This window comes from Dermochelys coriacea, chromosome 24 (genome assembly GCF_009764565.3).
Source record: "Dermochelys coriacea isolate rDerCor1 chromosome 24, rDerCor1.pri.v4, whole genome shotgun sequence".
Taxonomy (NCBI): domain Eukaryota; kingdom Metazoa; phylum Chordata; order Testudines; family Dermochelyidae; genus Dermochelys; species Dermochelys coriacea.
Genome location: NC_050091.1, coordinates 4,925,727 through 4,949,175, shown reverse-complemented (window position 1 = coordinate 4,949,175; position 23,449 = coordinate 4,925,727). Strand labels below are relative to the sequence as shown.

At 44.7% G+C, this 23,449-nt stretch overlaps 1 protein-coding gene and 1 long non-coding RNA gene across 6 annotated transcripts in view; one reads left to right on the top strand and one right to left on the bottom strand.

Annotated features, from left to right (window-relative positions):
• Positions 1-3,275, top strand: part of LOC122457411 — a 5,410-nt gene extending 2,135 nt beyond the window's left edge. The window contains exon 2 of the long non-coding RNA XR_006276946.1: positions 3,179-3,275. This is a non-coding gene — a long non-coding RNA (uncharacterized LOC122457411). The remainder of the gene's footprint in view (positions 1-3,178) is intronic.
• Positions 1,413-23,449, bottom strand: SLC25A44 (solute carrier family 25 member 44). 5 transcript variants are annotated; one of them, XM_038383141.2, is made up of 6 exons: positions 23,309-23,385; positions 17,459-17,631; positions 16,185-16,304; positions 13,217-13,844; positions 7,976-8,103; positions 1,413-6,255 (listed from the first exon to the last, which is right to left on the bottom strand). In XM_038383141.2, exons 4-6 carry the CDS (start codon positions 13,836-13,838, stop codon positions 6,064-6,066), a joined length of 942 nt encoding a protein of 313 aa, XP_038239069.1. In that variant the 5' UTR covers positions 13,839-13,844; positions 16,185-16,304; positions 17,459-17,631; positions 23,309-23,385; the 3' UTR covers positions 1,413-6,063. The 5 variants fall into 5 exon arrangements, 4 of the variants coding, with proteins under 4 accessions (XP_038239069.1, XP_038239068.1, XP_038239070.1 ...); XM_038383140.2 differs by lacking the exon at positions 23,309-23,385 and adding an exon at positions 21,208-21,260; XR_005290177.2 differs by lacking the exon at positions 23,309-23,385 and adding an exon at positions 21,208-21,258 and having other exon boundaries at positions 6,121-6,255; positions 7,976-8,098.

Sequence of the window (23,449 nt, the reverse complement as noted above, 5' to 3'; positions counted from 1 at the left end):
GGTTTGTGGTTGTGTGTTGTGTTTTTTTTTTTTTTTTTAAAGTCTCATGTGTTTAAAAGTAATCAGTGGGTAGGGGCCTGGCTCAAGAGTTTTGAACACAGGGGGTCAGTAATACTAGGAAAGTAATTTCAGTGCTATGTGCCACTTTCACTTCTCTGAGCTATAAGGATAATACCCATCTCAAGGATGTACTGGATGATTTGCTTCACATTTGTAAAGCACTCTGCAATACCTTAATCCTTTTCTGCATTCCCCTGGGAGAGAAACACATGACTGGATAGTAGATGTAGGGGGAATACTATTACAAATCCCCTTACATGAAAGTAAGGATGGAAGTTTGTCTAGTACTGACTTCACAAGAGCTCAGTTTGAGGGGTGCAAGAGCCTTCTCCTTTGCATTTCCCTTCAAGAGCAGCCTTCCTGTATTATTAGTATGACACCACTGCTTAGGAGGTCTCCACATCTATTGGGAGCTCTTTGGACAGGAACCTGTCATTTATAATATGGCTTGTACAAGGTCAAGCACAATGGGATTCTATCTGGTTGAGGGCTTTAGGTGCTACTGAAATAAGTGTTTAACAGACACCCTAAGCCTACATCCACTTACATGGGTGTCACTCAAGCGTAACTCCTTTGAAGTAAATGGAATTAGCAGTTTCACACTGGTGTAAATTAAGGAGAATCAGGCTGCATCTCATTTATAAATGACTTATAAGTCAAAGTCATTTGACTTATCCCACCTTAGATGTTGTGGATAGAAATGTATTGGGGCTGCAGTTAATAAGCTGTTACACAAAACAGACTAGGGTTTCAGAGGGTAGAAAAAAATAAAGTTAATGTTTTGCAATGTTTCAGAGTAGCAGCCGTATTAGTCTGTATTTGCCAAAAGAAAAGGAGTACTTGTGGCACCTTAGAGACTAACAAATTTATTTGAGCATAAGCTTTCGTGAGCTACAGCTCACTTCATCGGATGCATTCAGTGGAAAATACAGTGGGGAGATTTATATACATAGAGAACATGAAACAATGGGTGTCACCATACACACTGTAACCAGAGTGATCACTTAAGGTGAGCTATTACCAGTCGGGGGGGGGGGGGAACCTTTTGTAGTGATGATCAAGGTGGGCCATTTCCAGCAGTTGACAAGAACGTCTGGGGTGGGGTGGGGAGGGGGGAATAAACATGGGGAAATAGTTTTACTTTGTGTAATGACCCATCCACTCCCAGTCTATTCAAGCCTAAGTTAATTGTATCCAGTTTGCAAATTAATTCCAATTCAGCAGTCTCTCATTGGAGTCTTTTTTTAAATTTTTTTTTGTTGAAGTATTGCCACTTTTAGGTCTGTAATGGAGTGACCAGAGAGGTTTTGCAAGGTATCAAACAGAGATAGATGCATAATGAGATGATCAAATAAATAATAAAAACTTTAATTACACGAAGATATATTACAGTGCAACAGTGAAACCTGTTAAACATACACAATACATTCATCCAGCATCATATTTTAGAACCGGCACTGAGTCGTATCATTCTGTACTCCCACTGCGACCGATGTAGGCAGTCAGATTCCAACAGCATGGCTTCCAAACTCATTCAAAGATTGTATTGTGTTGGGACACCGCTTTATTCCCGCACAACAGTTCCTCTAATACCATGGAAGCCCTACAATGTTCCATTCCCAGATTTCTTCTTGCAGCCTGGCATGTAGGTATGGGAAAGTTCAGATCACACCACCATATATAACAACAATTCAGATTGGGCCTGAGAGAGTGGCAAAACTTCAAAATACTCCGTTATCTAGAGGGGTTTGCACTTGGGATAAGGACATGCATGGATTTCATCAGGAAACAATTATACCCACTCATCAGTTTACTGATAGGATGATCTACAGTACATAAAAACCAACAGCACATCAGAAAGGCTGGGGGTGGGGATGTCAAGAATAAATTGACAATATGGTAACAGATGAGCAAAATTCAATGGAAATACTGTACTACCATAAGTTGTCACAGCAAAGATTAACATAGTCACTCCATAGCTGATAAATGCCTTGAGCAGAAAAAACAATCCAAATGAATATAACCACAAAGGATTCGAAATGCTTTATCTGCCAGAAAAGATATGCATTTTAGCCACTACAGGCTGACTAGTACAATATACTATCATTCTGTTGCGACATCCCCAGTGGAAACCTCTGCTTGATTCAGATCTTAAGAACTGATTGGATATACCTAGGCTTGATGGTTTAATGAAAGTGAGCAATTAAATCTGAACTATGTGAGGAAGAGGAATAATCCAAATTGGGCATGAAACAGATGGCTGGAGATGCCAGGTTACTGCAGAAAAATAGAAGGAAAACAGATTGCCTGCATTTTTCTGCAGGACAAAACTGCACCGCTTGTAAAAGTTAAATCCAGACTAGCTGAGCTGCACATCAGTATGAAGGGACACTTAACTTGCTATCTAGTCAGTTTCACAAGGGATTGCAGTTTCAAGTATTACATATGCCTCAGTCTGTGGTTTCCCAGAATGTTTAACCTTGCATGATATTTAAATTTGACACTTTGCATATGCTCTTTCACTGTTCAAAGACCATCACTTTCTCGGTTAGTGCTAATTGCTCCTGTTGCTCTGTGAAAGCAACGTTTTTTAAAAATAAAGTGTTGTGAAATCACACAAATTGGGACGGGGACCCCACAGGCAAATATAGAACCAGAGGGTTTGTCTACACTGGCACTTCATCTGCAAAACTTCTGTCGTTCAGGTGTGTTTAAAAAAAAAACCACCCTGCCGAACGACAGAAGTTTTACCGATGAAAAGTGCCGGTGCGAACACCACTTTGTCAGCAGGAGAGCTCTCCCTTGCCAACAAACAGCAGCTACATGGCATGCCTTTCAGCGGCATGGCTCTCGGGCACAGCCATGTCACTAAAAGCCTTGTAGTGTAGCCATAGCCTACTTTCAATTCTTTTAAAATTGACGAGGTTTCAAATTGAAGGCATCTCTAAGGTTTCTTAAATTTGACAATGCTCCTTAAGCTCATAAGATAAGCTCATTAAGAGCGTGCACACACCCCCCAAAAAAACCCTACCCTCTCACTTGTTAGTAATTGTCAGATACTGATGTTGTTTTTAAAAAAAGAAGCCTCATACAACCAGTGTCCCATTTCCTTCTACAGATCAAGACATGGATACTATGCAAGTGAACATTCCAAATTGAACCGTCAAGTCTCAAAAGACAGGCTTATAACCTTCACCGCAGAAGGCGCTATTATGGAATGAGCAGATTTCAAAACACAAATCTTTCAACAACAAAAAAAATCAGAGAGCTGTTTGTTGCCTATGCTGCTTTGAGTTGGTTTGTCATACTGCCTCAAGTGCGAAATGGGTCATTTGACAAACCCAGCTCTTTTCAATTGCAGAAGCACTTACTGGCATTACCAGCCTCTGTGCACAGTTTGAAGACTCAGTTTTATTTTTTAAAAACTGTACTGTGATACATTTAGTCCTTTATGGCCAAATTCTGCCCTCAGATCCACAGACTTCAGTGACAGCCACCTGTATAGACTTCAGAGAGGAGGCCATTTGGTCAGTGATTTTCAAACCATTCAGGATCAATGTCTGGCAGCTATAGCACAGTGTCTGCTCTGCATGAGGGGATGTATTCCAGGTCACTCAATTCAGTTAATAAAACAATGGTAGTTTTAAAAAAAAGCAACATGACTCCAGAGTATTTGAAATAGTTACCCACTAGAAATCATAAGTTACCTGCCTGAGTTAAGAAAACCTTCTGTTTTCAAATGAAAGAGGACTAATTTATCATGGGATACAATTTCAGTTTAGTTACAGCGTTGAAGTCCACAGTAGGACTATAACCCTTTGCTATATTTGACACCTTACCTGCATATCACTGATGTTTCATATGTACATTATACATCACACATACAAAGCAGTGTCTTCCTCCTACAGCATGCCCAGGGACAGGGAAACTCATTATCCCAGGTAATTTGAACAAAACTTTCTCCCGTATTTACTGGTTTAGGACCCACATTTTCCTCCCTGCAAGTTCATGTGATTCGAGTCTTAACGTTTATATTCTCCTCTTGCCCCATCTTTCTTTTTAAGGGAATAAGGTTTTGTATCGTATTATGGACTATAGTGTATTGAAGAAGGGAGTTCTATACACTGAGCATTCACGGACATAGCTCAAAGGAGAGCAAAGTCAGGGTAAGATGCTGGATGTACCAGCTGGCCTTCTTGCCTCTATCTAGTTCCTGATATGGTACCATCATCATGGTGTGTTAGCACCTCATGGTTATCCTCGTAACACCCCATGTGAAGAGTACTATTTTCTCCATGTTATAGAAGGGGAACTGGAGCACAGTGCCCAGTGTCACACAGGAAGTCTGAACTTTGAGCCTCTATTCTGTGCCCCAGGGCTGACTCTGCTCACTCTATCTGCAGAGTAAAGCAGGAGCTCCTTAAGTCTGTACACATCTGGGGCTCAGGGGAAGCCCATGCTCTACTGAGGGCTAGAAGACAGGTGGACAGCTGCAGTACAACAGGGTCGGCACCAAGAACTCATCATTAAGGTAGGCAGATGGATGAAAACAGGCAGCCAAGTATCAGTCTGAGCTATACGAATCAGTTATTTGGAAGTAGTGAGTTATCTACTCGATCTTACTGAGCCCCCACAACCTCTATAACTAGCTAGGAAAAACAAGACCTGGGAGCCAGATTCTGCTCTCGATCACAGCATGCAAGTCTGGGGTAATGTGACTAAGAACAGAATCGGACCCACTGAGTACAGGCTCATGCTGCACAATTTGATTCGGAGCCTTTGTTTGGTAAGAGACAAACCACAGTTTAGAATAAGCTTTTCTCTACAGCAAAAATTGGTGAAAACCCCCTTCCTCTCCCCCAGACACAGAATTTTGATCTATTTTGTAGTAATGAACAGTTACTCAGTATTTGATACATGCACACCTATCAGATATGGATGGAAAGGCAGAAGCAATTTTTCTTCTTGCATCCTATGTCAATTAAAGCAAGTTCAGCTTCTACTCCTTAGTCACATCCAGTTCAATTTGCACCTAAAGACAGGGCAGTTGAGCATTTCCATCACTCTCTGGATTTGTTTGTGCCTATAGAAATTAAGGGTGGGGAGCAGCAGACATTTCCACTGGATGTAGAATATTTACACTCACATTTGCCAAGGGCATAGAGTTAACCAATCAGTCCCTCAATAAATGTCCTCCCCTCCCTGCCCAACCCTGAAATAAAAAAAAAACCACAATTAAAAAAAATGATGATTAAAACCTGGATTAGGAGCCATAATTGCCATTAGCCTAAAGAAACGAACAGCTCAAATGTTACTTAACTCTCCTGAGCATCAGAACACCAGCCCTGACACTTGGAAGATGTGCAAGGAAGTGAAATAGTTTCCAAGAATATATAAAAATTATGTACAGATCTATTCAGAAAGTGGTAAGCAAGGTCTTAAAAACTGATCCAGGTATTTGTTACTCTCTTCCCTCATTTTTTAAAAATAAAAAAAGGATGTTTGAGAAGTTTTACTATATACATATATATTATATATTTTTCTACCTCCCATGATACCCCTGCAATTAGCAGACTTTCCACCAGGAGGCCCTGCTAGAGTTTGTACATTTCCCCCCATATGGAAATTTGGCAACATTAAAAGATTACAATTCATTTCAAGAATAAACTACTTTTGCTTTTTGTTTAAACCAATAGTCTTTCATTTAAGAGAGATCAGGAAATTGTTGGGTTTCACTCACACACCTGGTTGTCCTTAAATGAATTGTCAGTCAAAAGCTTTCCCATACGTTTGTTTTTCCAAACAGATAGCAGTAGAATGTTGTGTTGCAACAGACCTGAGGAGGTGACTGCAGCTGCTCTTGATTCTGTCCTCTGCTGTGAAACCACACAATCCTGTAATTGAGGGAGATCCAGGAGACCTCCAGCTGTCTCCCTTTCACTAAGCTTTTAACCACTGTCTGAATCCATAGGGTTTATAAGACGCTCTCTCGCTCACTGTTTGCTACCAATGTCTAGAGTCCACAAGCTCTGGGCGGAGGCTCAACTTCTTCAACGTTTCATACCCCACCACTATGACGATGGTGGAAGGGGTGGCGGATATGATGCGGGCGGAGAGGCCCTTAGTGAGGCCCCATGGGCCTTCCTCTGCCATTAGTTGCTTGAAAGTGAGAATGATGGAGCTCTTGCCTTCCACCTGCAAAGCCAAAAGTGAAACCATTAAGAGAGGCAGCTCAGGCAATGGCAGATAAAACAACTGCATCTGTGGTTGCATAAGGGGTTGTTCTGCAATAAGATTGGAAGATATTGCACTCCATTGAGCTCCTTCAAGGGGCATACTATTGATTTGCCTCCTAGTTTTTAATGTGAGGGGGAACCATAGAAACTAGAGCACCAGATCAGACTCAAGGTCCCTCTAGTCTGGTGTCCTTGCTTGGACAGTGGCCAGAACCAGCTACTCCAAAGAAAGATGCAAGAAACCCCTAAGAAGACTGTAACTGGGACTTTGCAAACCTGCGGTCGGACCCTGCCTCAGTTTCCCCACTCCCGTGTAAGCTAGAGGCCAGCTCCTTGGCCAGCGTGTCAATGAAGCTCCCACCAGTGTCAGTATTTCGTTCCCTTTTCCAAATAATCCATTTATCCAAACACAGTTCATCATCACACAGGTAAACCAGGTATTGCCACATGAACCCTTCTAAGACCCATGCCTCAGAGGGCTTCTTCTGCTACCTATACAGTGGGATCCTGAGTCATGTCTTACACCTAGCTAGTTTGGCATGCCACCTTCCAGGTCCTTTCCCTAGCCCAGGGTTTCCTGTAGGAGCCTCTCTGCAGCTCTCCCAACTAACTGAGCTGCTTGAATTTTCATCTCACCACTTACGAGGCAGCTGATTCGTCACATGTGCAGCTAAACCCATTTCCCTTAAAGGACTAGCCCACCCTGTGACAACGCAATGATGCAACAACCTGCTCACAGTGGAATTTAAGCACTTGCATTATTTTATGTTTTCTCCATCACCCTATGTGTTTACATTAGAGACCCCACAAGCCTGGAGTTTGTCTCAGGACAGAATTTCACTTCCTGCTGGGCGCTGCCCACATCTCCAGAGGTGGCTGCCTTTCAGCAATGCAACATGTATATCATTTGGGGATGAAAGTGTACTATGTAGGTGTAAGTTCTAGGTTATTCTGGCTGGCTCCTTCTGCTCACTGCCTCACAGCCGCTCTTTACATGCAGACACTGTTACAGTCTGGAGCGCAGAGATGGGAGATCAGGAGAAGTGCAAAGGAAAAATACTATGAGCTTTGACCAACAAGAACAGAGTTTCATAGGAGCAGCAAGGGTGGGAAATCAGGTGGGTATTTTTGTACTCATCAGTTCAGGAAATAAACCAAATAAAATACACTGGAGAAATAGGCTGGTATAATTGAATTTAAACTGTACCAGCGTACTAGCATGGATTCCATGACCATTGTGGATAGGGATCTTTCCCGTGAGAACAGTGCTACAGATTCCCCTAGAAGTCAGTCCATAGCAAGATTACATGAAATTTACACAGTACCATTTCTCTATTCGTACCAAACCGGGAACCCTGTGACCAACAACCAACAACAGTCTCACAACATGGCTTTAGCTAGCAAGGTTCCCACTCTGGACAAGCCTTTAATGACACTAGATCAGGAGAAAAACGAAGGGGTAATCGCCCCATTTTACAGACACCGAGTTTTTAAGACCCAATATGCAACAATCCATCAGAGCACCTAGAAATAAATGCTAGAAGCCACTGAGAAAAGAGAAAGTGATTTGTTCACAGCTGCACAGATCAGTGGCAGAGCTGGGACAGAACTTGTGATTTGTGACTCCCAGTCCCGCCCTCTAGCCTCTAGACCACACTACCTTTAGGACGAACTCTTACCTGCACGCGAGCCCTGATGACGTCCATGGGGTTGGTCAGAGTGGAAGCCGTTGCAGCTGCTAGTGGCCCTGATATAGCTTGGAGGAGGAGGTGTGGACAGTCTTTAGGTGTCAGGCGAGAGAGCTGTTCTGGGAACGGGAGGGAGAGTAAAGTTACAGACACGTGTATATAGGTATATACTCAGCTGTTCTGTGCCTCCTTCCAGCCAGAACTCCCAGCATTCACCCATACCAACTTCACGGAGTAGGATCCGTGTTTTACAGACGGGAAAACTTGTTACATACATATGCACTGCTCACATGCCTCATTATGTTTCTAGGACTACCTTGTTTGCAGTAATATAAAGACCCTGCATGTTGTCTGCAAAGATTCGTATTAAACTGGCTCCTCGATAGGCTATTTAAGTCTCCAGAAGGGTAGTACCTAGTGAATTGTAACACTGCTTCTTGCTACATCCCTCCAAGCAGAGAATGATGTGTTCTCTAAAGAGCTTACCACACTGTGGGGGCCATCGCTTTCTTCATTCTGCTTTTACATGTTAGTATATTAAGTCACACACACACACACACACACACACACACACACCAATCTAATGGCCGTTTCTTCAGGAAAGAGGTTGTTTATCATAGCAATGTAGGGCTGGAAGAGACCTTGAGAGGTCATCAAGTCCAGTCCCCTGCTCTGAGACAGGCACACATAAACCTAGACCATCCCTGACAGGTATTTATCCAACCTCTTCTTAAAAACCTCTAATGATGGAGATTCCACAACCTCCCTTGAAAGTCCATTCCAGAGCTTAACTGCACTTCTAGTTAGAAAGTTTTTCCTAATATTTAACCTAAATCTCCCTTGCTGCAGATTGAGCCCATTGCTTCTTGCCCTGCCATCAATGGACATGGAGAACAATCAATCACCACCCTCTTCATAACAGCCCTTAACAGTTTTGAAGACTGAACAGGTCCCTCCATCCCAGTTTTCTTTTCTCAAGACTAAAAATACCCAAGTTTTATCCTTTCCTCATAAGTCAGGGTTTCTAAATCTTTTTATCATTTTTATTGCTGTCCTCTGGACTCTCCAATTTGTCCAAATCTTTCCTAAAGTACGGTGCCCAGAATTGGACACAGGACACCAGCTGAGGCCTCAACAGTGCTGAGTAAAGTGGGACATTTACCTCCCATCTCTGATATATGACCTGCCTTCTAACATACCCCAGAAAGGTATCAGCTTTTATCCAACTGCATCACCCTGTTGACTCATTCAGTTTGTGATCCACTCTAACCCCCAGATCCTTTTCAGCAGAACTGCCATCTAGCCAGTTATTCTCCATTCCCTGTTTGTTGTACACGTTCATATTTTAAGATGTACATGTGTCTGCTTAGAAAACAAGGAGAGAGCTCTAGAGACTATTTTGGCTGCAAACCCAAAACCATGGATCATTTCTACTGGTGTACTTTTTGCCTCAGGGCAGGTCACATGATGATTGTATTGACAGATCAAGACCAGCGTGCTGTGCAAAGATAGAAACTAGAAGCATCCAGAGCATCAGGAGCTGGAGGAAAGGTATTCTGAGCCTGGGTCCTGGAGATCTCACCACCTTTCTGGGAAAGCTGACCCAATAACAGAAGTTAAGATGATTCTTTAAAAATAAATATCCAAGTATAAATGATCAGGTGTCGGGAAGAGAGAATGGAGCTTATCTGAACTGTGGATAGTCTATGCCCCCACACCTTTTTAAAAAAGCATCTATAGACCGTGGAGATTTTACAACCCAACACTGCGCTTTGTGGGTTGAAGTAGCAGCTGAATGAAACAGGGCAGAGCAGATTTCAAAGACAAGGATTGCAGCTACTGGGAAGCTCAAACCAGAACAGCGTCTCAAGAACTGGAGAAATAAGAGCTGTGGCATTAAAAGCAATGGTGCCGACTGTAACCAGCAAGTAGTCCAAGACCCATGTACTAAGGCAATTCTCTGCCTCGCTAATAGGATCTGCCAACTCTGAGGAATGAGCTGGACACCTGGGATGCCTGTATTTTTAATGGTGGCAAACCCTGAGAATCAGTGAAGTGCACTGTACTGCAATCTGTTACAGCCAACTTAATCCAATAATCACTGCCAACAAATCCCCCTTGTGGACTGTCACACACCCGCCAAACAGCTAGTGGGAGACAAAGATATTAACTGAGCTAGCAACTTTACAGATTGGTAACAGCCCGAGTATCACCTGTATTATACAAATTATCTGAGTCCGGAGGCATTCTGCACAGGAACAATGATCTCCTGAAAGGTACAGCTTTGTTATGTCACACACTGGTTCTCAACCATGGGTATACGTACCCTTGAGGGTATGCAGAGGTCTTCCGGGGGTACATCAACTCATCTAGATATTTGCCTAGTTTTACAACAGGCTACGTAAAAAACACTAGCGAAGTCAGTACAAACTAAAATTTCATACGACTTTATACTGCTCTATATACTACACATTGAAAAGTAAGTATAATATTTATATTCCAATCGATTTATTTTATAAGTATATGGTAAAAAGGAGAAAGTCAGCAATTTGTCAGTAATAATGAGCTGTGACACTTTTGTATTTTTAGGTCTGATTTTGTAAGCAAGTCGTTTTTAAGTGAGATGAAACTTGGGGTAACGCAAGACAAATCAGACCCCTGAAAGGGTACAGTAGTCTGGATAGGTTGAGAGCCACTGATGTAACAGTAGGCTTGGCCCCAGGTTTAAAACCTATTGAACACAAGCACATCTTGTTTAGACGCACAACCACAGCTGAACTTGCTTGTAGCTCCATTTCCTGGCTCTGATAAGGGATTTCATACCCTAGAAGTCTTTTTGCAACCTAAAGGGACCCAGATTCCACACTTGAGAAAGTGCAAGTCACACGTAAGAAACAGTTTTAATTTGCAAAACATTACATGAACATCAGCTCTTCCACACTCCTGCGTGGGAGGCAAGTATGATCCACAAGTAACTGATGGGGAAGTCCTGGCACATGTGCCACGTGATTTGCCCAAGGCCACACACAGCATATAAGAGCTGGGATTAATACTTAAATTCCTGGCTCCCAGTCCTGTGTTTAGACCAGCGGTTCTCGACCTTTTTTCTTTTTAAGGCCCCTCCAACATGCTATACAAACTCCATGGCCCACTTGTGCCACAACAACAGTTTTTCTGCATATGCAGTAGATTAAAAGCCAGGGTCAGTATTATAGGGTAGCAAGCAGGGCCCTGTGAAGGCAAGTTGCTCAGGCTTTGGCTTCAGCTCTGGGTGACAGGGCTCAGGCTTCAGCTTTCTACCCTGGGCCCCAGCAAATCTAACGCAGGGCCTGTTCTCTGGTTTATTTTGACAGACCCCCTGAAACCTGCTCACAGCCCCCCAGGGGGCCTGGACCTGTGGTTGAGAACCACTGGGTTAGACCATGCCACTCCCTTGCCAGAGCTGAGGTCTATTAATGCTTCACTCTCCACTGACTAAAGAATGTGATCAAATGGGATACAAGCCACCCGATCCAAGAGATGATGGCTGCTCAATGCTCCAGGGGACAGTCATGCCTCCCCTGACCTACTCTCTGCCTTTGTGCCTTGTGGGGAAAACAATCCCCAAACAAGAAGAAGGGGTGGACTGACCCTAGGAAAGCTGCCCTCCTATGCTGCCTAGGGCCCTTAATTACCGTGGCCAGTCCTGGGCCTGGACATCTATCCCAGAAGGATCCTTCTCTTCTCCCTTCTCTGTTGCGTTCCATCTCCTCTACTGCCACTGCCTCCTCCTGCTCCTCCGACTTCTCCTCCCCAGAAGGCTGTGTAGGGAGGGTCTGATAGGGCATTGTAGGGCTTGGGGTGTTGGATTCCCCACCCAAGCTACAGGCTGCATGTTGCCCTCTAACCGCCCCATGCAGTCCCTGCTGGTGCGCACTAGCTGTCTAGTGCGCATTAATGTAGTCCAGCAGGGTCCATTCTGGGCAGTGAGACTGCAACACATCCTGTGGGTTAGGTGGTGAATCCATCACCTCAAACAATTGCTGCAGTTTGCCTCCTTTCAGAGTCTCACTGTGCAGGGTGCACATGTGCCATAGGGCGGTGGAGAATAACGCCACCAGCCATGACGCTATTTCCTGTGTTCGTCGGACTTTAGTAGCAGTGAGAGAGATGCACTTTTTTAATGTGTGCATGCTTACAAAATTAGCTTGCAAAATTAGTAGATTGAATCCTGAATTAGTAATTTCATAATTACATGTAATACTCGTGGGGGAATTCTGTGCCACTGCGCAATGAAGAATTTTGCAGAACTTAATGTTGTGCTCGCAGAATTTCCTTTCCCCCACAGAAGTGGGCTGCAGTCCTGATAGCCAGCATTGGGCCCAGCAGATCCCAGCTCACAGAGAGACCACATTGCTGGGGGGGAGGGAGAGGGAGCTAGAGAGTTCCTGGCAGCTGCAATTCCGAGCATGCCCTGAAGGAAGGAGACGGCGGCACGCAGGAAACTCCATGCAAGCCTGGGACCTAGCATCAGGCTTTCCTTCTCAGTCCCTGGGCTCTGGGGGAAGAAAGGAGCAGGCGTCTGGGCTGGGGGGGGCCATGGTTGAGCTCTGGAGGGGGGCGGTATCTGGGCAAGAGAGGGCCCTATGGCTGGGCTCTGGGAGTGTATCTGGGCAATGGGGGGGTCCTGTGGCTGGGCTGTGGAGGGGGAGAGAGTGCAGGTATCTGGGCTAGGGGCATCCCATGGTTGGGTTATGGGGGGGAGGGGTTCGGGTGTATTGGCATGGGGGGCCCCACAGCTGGGGAGAGGTTGTGGTTGTCTGGCCCCCTGGCTGGGCTCTGGGGGGGGGGGGCCTGGAACAGGGAGTGAGCGGAGAGTAAGCGGACAGAGAAACAGGAACTGGGTTGTCATAGGGGTTTCTTTAACTCTATTCCTGGGGGAATTTTTGTATGTCTGTCTGTTCTGTTACAGACATACTTGCAGACCAGTATTTTGAAATAAATTACCAAAATAATGGAAACTGATGTGATTATGTAGTGTTATTTTGACAATTAAAATTTGCGGAATTTTGCAGAATTTTAAAATACTGTGTGCAGAATTTAATGTCTTGGGGCAGAATGCCCCAAGGAGTAATGTCAAAAAAAAAAAAATTACTGAAAATCAGGGAGCATTGACATTTCAGCACTCAGACCCCAAAGCGCCCAGTAGCTGCCCATGCTAAGTTTTTGCGGAAGTCTCCATGTTTCACCTACCTGCATAGAAGTGGTAGAAAGGCCACCATACAGCACTGTTGGGAATATAGGTGAGCAGAGAGGCCACGTAGCCCCTGTAGAAACCTCTCAGTCCGTCGGCGTTGAAGATCTGTACAAGGATGTCCTTGGTCTGGCCGAAGACCACATTACGTTTGCAGTCTTGGTACCGGACTTTGAACCTGCCCATGCTCTCACCCTCACGCTGCATCATGAGGTGCTGGGAAACGACATCTATGGGCACCGTGATGCTCTGTGCCACCAGAGAGGCTGAGCCGCCGGCCACCAGCGACTTGACCACATTGCTGTTGTTGTACTTGGATACGTACTTGCGGGTGAGCTCGTAGGTGGTCACGTAGCACTGGCCTGAAATTAGGGTGAAGGTGTTGACCAAGAAGCCCCGGTACAGCCCAGCTGCCCCTTCCGCCCGCAGTATCTTCACAAAGGCATCAAAGGTCCCATTGTAGAGGCTCTTTCCCTTCTGGACCTGTAGCCGTGTTCGGATGAGCGTGAAGGGGTAAACGCTCACCCGAATCATCATGGTCATGCAGACACCAAACACATAGAACTTCTTCTTGTCCAGATGCTCCCACTCGATGATTGGGATGTTGCGTTTGTCCTCCATAATTCCCTGGAATGCAAGGGAATTAAAATTAGTGATCATCAGATAGTCTAATCCTTTGGAAGGTGGAGGGGAGTAAGGGATTTTTTGGATTAAGCCTCCTATCTCCATTGGGCTCAGCTCTGCAGTGACCTTCCAGCTAGCCAAGGGCTGGACTAAGCCCACTTAAGAACCAGTCATTATTATAAACAATGATGTTTGTGGGGCCTGAGTGAAACAAGTGGCTTAGCCTCTTGGGCACCCTGCACCCAAGCTCTGATCGCCGGGGGGTAGCGATGGCTAAATTTGAGGATCCCACAGTCAGCTAGCAGTCAATGAGAAGGCGAGATTTTGCCATTAACAGATGAACACTCAAACAGAAGGTGGCTATAGGGACTTTGTACATGAGGACACACCTGGTTTATTCAAGTCTCTTGAGCATAGACATGTCTAGGTTGAGGTGGTCACTCAACAGGATTTGCCATGAGGCCCTACAGTGGTGTTGCCGAGCCTACCAGCAGTTATCCCTGAACCAAGTTAAGAGGTACCAAATTGATTTCCCCAAGCTGCCATTTTCTGAGATTACTCACTCTAACACACTACCAGCAGAAAGTGGATCAGCTGCCCACATCATGCTAGATCTCCAATAGGGTGGATAAAAATATATTTAAAACATTTTTTTAAATTTAAATTAAATACAGGTTTATTCTTAAAAAATAAACCTATTTAAAATTAAATTTGAAATAATGACAACCTACAGTAAGACCTAAATTCATTGTAATCTATTAAAATAATACCTAAATATAAAATATATTAAGTAGTACAGATTTGCTGACAAGTTTTAAAGAAAATCAAGCCACTGAACTGATGCAAGTTCCATGGCTAAGCACCTGGAACCAGTGTATGAAGTGCCAAACCAGTTTTTGATATATTCAGAAGATACAGAGAATATATTTTCTTCACTTCAGTTTATTCGACTAGTTCAGTTCAGTGACTAGCTCAAAGTTAAGAAACCAACCGTGAGTCTCCTCTTCCAATCTATGAATAAAAACTAGGTGTGAGGGGGCAAAATCTACTAGTTCTAAAACCTTGAAGGACAGTGACCAGAAATTATCAGTTCAATCCATTAACTATAGCTAATACTTCCTTTGTTTAATAAATCAGGGCAAGTCTACACTACAAAATTAAGTTGACCTAAATTAGGGTGGTGTACAGCCACCGCAGAAATTACTGCAGTCTTTCATGTCCACACTACGCCCCCTCTGTTGGTGGTGCACATCCTCACCAGGAGCGCTTCTACTGATTTAACTGACAGCATGGGGCACTGAGAGCTTGGAGACCCGCCACTGCACCTGCCAGCCCCAGGTGGGGCAGAGGGGCTCTGGCATGTCAGCCCTGCACTTATATCACCTGTTGCTGTCTTTGACAGCCTGAGCTGGGCAAGCAATGCAGTGTCTACACACACACTGCATCAACCTAACTACCTTGACCTAAGCATTATGCCTCTCATGGAGGTGGAGTTATTAGGTTGGTGTAGCAGGTGACTTACAACAGCAGGACCAACATTGTAGCATCATAGACTTTATACCGAGTTTGATCAACGGAAGCTGCCCTACGTTGACCTAACCCTGTAGCATAGACCAGGCCTCAGTTAATTTCAAAGGCAATACATGTTTTGATAACCTTTTTTTCCTTATGTATCCAGGGCATTTAGGGTAGCTTGATTTATTAAAAAGTTTAAATGCTGAATTTCCAAAAAGAGCTTGACTCATATCGTAAGTAAAAAAATTAATCTAGCAAGAAATGCATCATTCACGATTTTCTAACGTAATAAAAATGTAAAAATTAAGAATTTCAACAAGGGTACGTTAAGCTATAGAACTGCTTAAATAATTGTGCGTAGATATGGTGTATCCTTCTGATTAGCAAAAAGCAGCACCACATACAGTGCAAAGGTCATGTTTAACTGCAAATCAATGTTTTAATGATTATCAACCAATGAAAATCAATCTTTATTTAGGAAAATATAAATGGAAAACATGACTTAAATCAAGGTTTCCTAGTTGTTGATTTAAATTATGATTAAAATCCATCCTGCTCTCCAGAATAAGGGCGAACCTACTCATAGCGAGAACCCCTCACTTCATGCTATCTTGACTTTAGTTTCCTTTGGAGTGGCATGGCCATCATCCAACTGATAGGGCACCAGCTGGGAGGAAACCCAGATTCTATTCCAGCTCTGCTATGACATAGTGAAATCTTAGGTATGTCACCACACCCCTCTGTGCCTCAGTTTCCCCCTCTGTAAAATAATGCTTACTGACCTTTGTGAGATGCTTTGAGATCTATGGATAAAGAATTAAATATTACCTCTTATTGAGCATGCGGAGCAGGAAAATTTTTTGGCAACCAGGGCAGCTTCTCCCCTGTCATTCTGAGTTCACTGGTGCTGCTGGCCTTCAGGATCCCACCCTTCAGGTCCTAGGCTGTCTACAAAGTAAAAGGCGATGTGTTTTGAAATCTCTGAACAAGATCTTAGATTCATCGCATGAATCACAGCTGTGTTTTTCCATGCTCCTCTCATTTTTCCCTCCCCTCACTGATTGGAAATGCAAGTCAAGGGGTAAAGTTAAGAATAAGGATTAAAGGGAGGAGGAAGTGAGAGCACAGATGTAAACAAGCACAGAATTATGCAATGCCTCTAAGGTGAAGACAAAGAGCCTGAAAAGAAAGTTAGCAAAGATCATGGTTCAAGGAGCCCACATCCAAGGAGTTTCAGGTTGTACTTTGATGAACTTCGCTCATTTTAGCCATAATCACTTTTGTTACTAGATAATCTTCTCCGGTGCAATAATCCTGAAATACCCGTTATGCCTCCAGCTACGGCTGCACATGCAGAGTCAGAAATCAGAGTGGAGTTTCAGTACAACACAATGACTCCTTGGGGCCATATGGACATTCATGCCACAGAGCACCGTGATCTCCAGCAGCAGGACACAGTAAGAGATTACTCACAATTCAGTTTCCCCCTTCAACCCAGCTGACCCTATTTAACACAGGTCTCTCTCCTCACCTAACAACCCACCATCTGATCTCTGCTGAATTGCCCGCCATGCCATAAGCCAAGGAGTGCCAATCTTTGTGGGGATGTGTTTCTCTGGGATAAGATTCTGAGCTGTTCGTCCCAATTCCCATTGAACTGTTGTGCGCTCACCTGCCGCGAAGCTTGAGCTGATTGTTTGGAGCAGGCCTAGCTCCTTGGAGAGTCAGAGCACCCATGAAGGAACAGGAGAAAGGCAGCAGGGACGCCCCAAGACAAAGCCCAGAGGCACTTTGCTGAGCTAAGAGGGGAATGCTAGAGCACAAGTCTTGGTGGTTTGGAACCACTCCACTGTCAGCAGCCTCCCCACATGATAAACTCTTTGCCCTCCCGTACCTGAGGCAGTACTGGGTGTGAGTGCAAGCAGGGAATTTATTACAGGAAAGGATTTGAACCTTTATGCACTTGGGATCATTCAAAAACACTGGCTATAGGCTTCCATTTCCTGTGGAGATGCTAGGAACAGGGATGATACAGTGCCCACACCTCCACACCAGTGACACTGAACTGATCTGGGCGTTCCATAAACCAAAAGAAAACTCACGATCGGTATAAGAGATGAGAAGAGCGGCCAATAGGTCCCCCGCATTTCTCACTAGAAGGTCTGTTTACTATCTCAAGTAAAGCCATGGAAGGCAGCAAGTGGAGCTTCCTGCTGGTTCCCTTATTCAGTTTCCGACTATCAGCAGTATTTGATTCTCATGCAATTCCTGTAAACTGAAAACAACCCCCTTCAAATCAGTGCTGAAGAGGTGGAAAGGTACAATGCCCAGGCAGCAGCCCTCAGTGACAAGCGCTCCCGAAATGCGTATAAATGAGAGACTTGACACAGAGAGCCATGGCAACTCATCCCTCCCGTGACACTACCTCTGCTATGGTATCCCCCATGCCCTTCTATCTACAGGCTCTAAAGCATCATACTAAGGTTAGCTATATAGCAGTGGCTTGCAAGAGAGCTCTCTGAAGTTGAGGATGCTCCTCTTTCACTCTGAAGAGGTGCCTGGTGGTAGGCCTGACCCATGAAAAGTGTGTTTGGACACATTCATAAATTCTACAGGGAAAAAAACCCATGAGCATAATAGCCTGGATTTCTATAGCACCGGACCCATCATCTCAGGATCTCAGACAGGATTCTTCACACACCCAGGTATAGACAAATATCGTTAGCTCCATTTTACAGACATGGAATCGAAAGTACATAGGTGAGGGGATTTGCTCCAAGGTCCCATGCTTAATCAGTGGCAGAGTGAGGAACAGAGTCCCTGCTTCGTGAACAACTCCCCACATCTGCCTCTAACACCTGTGCTCTAACCACTCAGGCTGGGCCAACAGAAGGCCAATTTTGCCAGTATTGACCAAGCATACAGTATAGTTTCCTCCTCTGGCAAAGTTTGCCCCAACCCACTATAGACTTCACAGATCTAAATCTGGGAACTCCCACCAGACAATGTTTGTCACTAAACATTACAAAAAAAATAGCCAAAATAAAGTTATAATATCCAACTGGAACCAGATTATTGTTAAACCAAACAGTTCCCATTCCAGATCAAAGACTCCTCCCTGGGTTCAGTGTAGAACAGTCATACCGGTCAGAGAACATCCTGGTTATGTAATACAAAGGTCAGAGCCATTCAGCTTTAGACACAACTTGCTTCAAAGGGCTTGTCTACACTTGAAAGTTATTTCAGATGAAGGCAGAATTTAAAGAGCAACAGCTCTCTGTGTGGACACATTTATTACAGAAGAGTGCCTTTCCTAGTTTTGTTTAATCCACTTTGAAAGCAATAGCTATTCTGGTCAATTTCCCTGTGTAGACAACCCCTAATCATATAGATCAAGACAGAAGTGATAATGCCACTGACTGCAGGGACCCTATGTTTGCAACATACTAGGAAACCCAAAACGGTCAGATGGAATATTGGAGTAATTGACAGTGTTAAGTTATTATGAAGGGCTTGATTCTCAGGTACACTAAGGCCTCTTTACGCAGCTCTGGCAGTGAAAGGGAACTGTAAGGTGTAACTAATTCATGCCTACTTTAAAGCCATTTTACAGTGATAAAAAGAAGCCTTAGTGTAAATAAGAATAAGGCCCCAAATTTCAGGTTCTATCAATAAAGGTCAAATAACCAAGACTATGAGAGAAATTTCCATGATAAAACAATTTACATATTTGCTTATTCCCTTGGAATGAAATAGAGGATTTTAAGGTGATGAAATCCCTTCAAAAGTCCTTTACATTTAAAAAAAAATGCATGCTTACTATGAGCCAACAAAATGTTTAAAGAACTTCAGCAAACATTGTTATAGGCTTATCACAACTTCTACTGATGCTCAGACTGGAGGGTGAGGTTGAAAATACCATATGGTATTTGCAAAACAACAATCTGAATGAAAAAAAAAAGTATCCTATTTTACCTGGTACAAAAATAAAACCATGACTCACTGCTACTGCCAACTGAAAGAGACAAATGGAATATAAGAAAGCTAAAGGCTTGTCTACACATAAAAGTTGTACCACTTTAACTACACCAGTATAGCTAAAGCAGTAAAACCCTCTGTAGTGTGTGGATATTTGTACATATAATCTATATAAAAGTGATTAAACTGGTATAGCTATTCCCATACAAGAAGGTGGAATCTTATCTAAATCACTATAAGGCACCTTTGTACCAGAATAACTATGCCCACTCTAGGGCTTATACCAGTAGAACTATTTCAACATAAAAATCACACCCCTTAACCAACACAGTTACACTGGTGGAACTTTCAAGTATAGTCCAGGCCGTCAACCCAGTCTGCTCCGCTGCTCAATGACGGGTTTAGAAGTAACACAGCGAAGTCAAAAATCATATTGACTTTACCTGTGTTAGTATCACCATTGATTATGAAATCCATGGAACTAGGTGAGGTCTAGTTTACTTCTCAGAGTATGCTCACTGTGAACAATGACACACTGGTCACTTTCACTTTTGGATCTAGTTAGTTTCATTTGTTTGGCTCTCAAGCTGTTGCAGGAGCTGCAATGCTTGGCTTGTAATGCCTTCCCTCCACCCACAGGAGTTTTACAAGTCCAAGGAAACATTTGCTTTGGTTTTAGGTTCTATACTGTTTCCAAAGTAGCAGCCGTGTTAGTCTGTATTCGCAAAAAGAAAAGGAGTACTTGTGGCACCTTAGAGACTAAAATTTATTTGAGCATAAGCTTTCGTGAGCTACAGCTCACTTCATCGGATGCATTGTTGATTTTATTACTGAGACCATCAGCTCCTTGGGGGAGAGAATGTACTTTCCTCTATGTCTTGTTAATAACCACCTTCATTTGAAATCTAAATCTAACAGACAACTGTTGCTTTAATCCCATCGTTTGCAAGTGATGGAAGCAGGGATATGGCAGTGGATTAATCTCTAAGGGAGATGAGTGGGGGAGAGGAGTGCCTGGCATCACTAGGAATGTTTTGATTAAATATACTGGGCAAATTCCTTGCTCTACTGAAATCAATGGGAGTTTTTCCTTTGACTTCAGTGGGGCCAGGATTTCACTTCTTATGCTTCCAGAATTTAAACCTAAGGCCTTGGTCAAAGCAATGATCTCATTAGAAGACTTAGTTCCACCTTCAGGCATTCCCTTCCCACCTTTTAAACACCACCCTTCTGAGACAAAACAAAACAAAGGTAAAAAAATAACTGCCAAATTAGCCAATCCCCGTCTAAGATCCACAAATTAAAAAAATCCAACAACTCACCCATCACGCCTCCTCTCACCAAATAGCATGCAGCCAATACGAAATTTCCAGACCCACTCTTCATTCTGCTTGTATTTTTTATACCTTTCTTCTACCCTTTGTTTTGACTATTTAGATTGTAAACTCTTGGGGGCAGGAACTGTCTACTACACGTATTTTACAGAGCCTAGCACAAGAGGGCCCCATTCTCAGGTGGCCCCTAACCACTACTATAATGAATGATTCCCCCACTTTGGGGGTAAGGATATGGAGACCATTTGTTAACTAGCTCTTATCTATCCCAACAGTCCATGGAACTTGGGCAGCCAGAAGCCTAAAACTACCCATAAATAAGTCTATATTTATATAGAGAGTTGAGTGACTCCTCACTGAAAACAGAAGGAAACTATTTTCTTGAAGTTGTATCTGGTGGTTAAGGCAAATGATTAGGAAGCAGGACTCCTAAGTTCCGGTTTCTGGCTCTGCCACTGGCTGGGTGTGTGATCTTGGGCAAGTCATTTCCCCTTTCTGTACCTCAGTTTCCCCAGCTCTAAAATGGGGGCAATACCTACCTATAATACCAACACGGTGTGTGGAGAATAAAAGCGGTATGAAAACCTCAGCTGAAAAAAGAAGAAGGGCAGAATATTACTCTGGGGGAAATCTAAACCAAGTCCATATTATTTTCTAAGAGGCTTGACAGACATCTTCTGGTAATCCCAGTCCTTTGGAAAATTCCCTTTGCCCTGTAGGCTCATGTAGTTGCAGCAAAATTTGTGCATAACAAGGCTTTGGTAGCCTGTGTCAAAGGAGACCAAGCAATGATTGGAACTAGAGCCCAACCTAGTCTCAAACACAAACTGATCAACACAATTTGTACCCCTTTAACACAGGCCAGCCGATCTGTGTTATAAACTTTTTGCTGTAACTGTATTTAAACGTGATTCTTTGACCAATGAAGACAGGGCCTTTGTTTTCTCCAAGCCAGGAGAGATCTCCGAGTCAGCATACTAATGCCTTGGCCTGAAGTCCTGGGAGTCATCCAGAAGTAGGCTGAGAAACTGCCTCCCCAAGATCTATGTTGCCTCTGGATTCTCTCTAAACACAGGTCGTCAAACATTCCTGAAAGCAAGGCCACTGAGAGTCTCCTAGTTTTAATTCTTGTCTCTGTACTAGGCCAGAGAGAACCTGGGCTGGTTAGGTGGCTCAGCATTACTAATTTTTAATAAATACTTCACACTTTTATACCATTTTTATCCGAGGATAAAAAAATTCATCTTTTACAAACATAAGGCCTCACAGTGCCTCTATGCATCATCCTCAATATACATAGAGTGAAACTAAGTCATGGAGAGTTAAGGCCAATACTTTCAAACACATCCACTGATTTCAGTAGCCTCAATTTTTGGGCACCCAAATGTGGACAATCCATGGCTGGTTTTAAGAAGAGGCAAGCACCCACAACTCAAATTGAGAGCTGATTGGGGTGACCTACTGGATTTCTGGAAAGATCCAAAGCTGCTCTTCTGATCTACTGTACAGATGGTGAACTCTCCCTTGTTTTATGGAGTATGCAGATCAGCTGAGGGTCACTGGTAAGGGCTACTCCTTGGAGTGGAGGGGCAGGTGCTGCACAATGTTTATTGAACACAAGGCTACAGGTAGTTAATTTGGGGCACCCAAAACCGGACACATGCAGAAGTCAGTGGACATTTGAAAGTTTTGGCAGAAGGGACTTGAGTTGAGAACAGGACCCTTCTATTCCCAGCTTCTGAAACAGCACCTCTTTTTGACTCCACCATCATTTCACATCACTGCATAGCCGCAGGTTTATCCCCAGCTGCCCCTCCCTAGCACCCCAAGCTCACCCCAGACCCCCCCCAGGCCTTGCCACCCCATCTGTCCCTCTCCCCATGACCCCCCCCCAAGTTGTGTCCTGCCCCATCCTCCCTTCAAGCTGTCCCCGGCCTGTCCCCCTCCAGCGTTCTCACTAGTTGCTGTCCCACAAGGCCCCACTCCATCCTTCCTGCAAAATGCCCCCGATATCTTCCCCAGATGCATCTCCTCAAATGCCCTTTTCCCTGGACCCTCCCTCAGCTCAACATCCCCTAACTGCCCCTGCCCAGCCTCTATCCCCCCCTTGTTCCCACCCAACTACCCCCCCGCCGGAAGGCCCCGTCCCAGAGCCTTCCACTGCCCCCCCAGCTCCTCGACTGTCTCACCCTGCCCCCAACTGCCTCTCCATCCCCTCAATTATCCCAACTGCCCCCCCTCTGTCCCAACCTGCCCCCGAGCCTCCCACTGCCCCCCCAGCTCCTCCAACTCTCTCACCCTGCCCCCAACTGCCTCACTGCCTCTCCAGCCCCTCAATTATCCTAATTGCCCCTCCCCTGTCCATCCAACCGCCCCCCAAGGTGGGCCCTGGCCCAGAGCCCCCCCGCAGCTCCTCAACTCTCTCATCCTGCCCCCAACTGCCTCTCCAGGACCTCAATTGCCCCACCCTGCCCCCCAAGGTGGGCCCTGTCCCCAAACCCACATTGCCCCTCCTTAGCGCCTCATATGTCGCATCCTGGCCCCCCAACTGCCTCCCCAGCCCCCCAACTGCCCCCCCAGGTGAGCGCTGTCGCAGAGCCCCCTTAGGACCCGCCCCCTGCGGGGCCGCCTCTCACTCACCTCGGGCGGGCGCCCCCAGGCCCCTGCTCCGCCCCCATGGCGCCCCCGAGACGCGGGCCAGCAGCACCCGGCACCCGCCCCCACCCCCCCGGCCGGAAGTCAGCGGAGGGAGGCGCGGCTCGCGTAGCCGTCCGCTCGGCC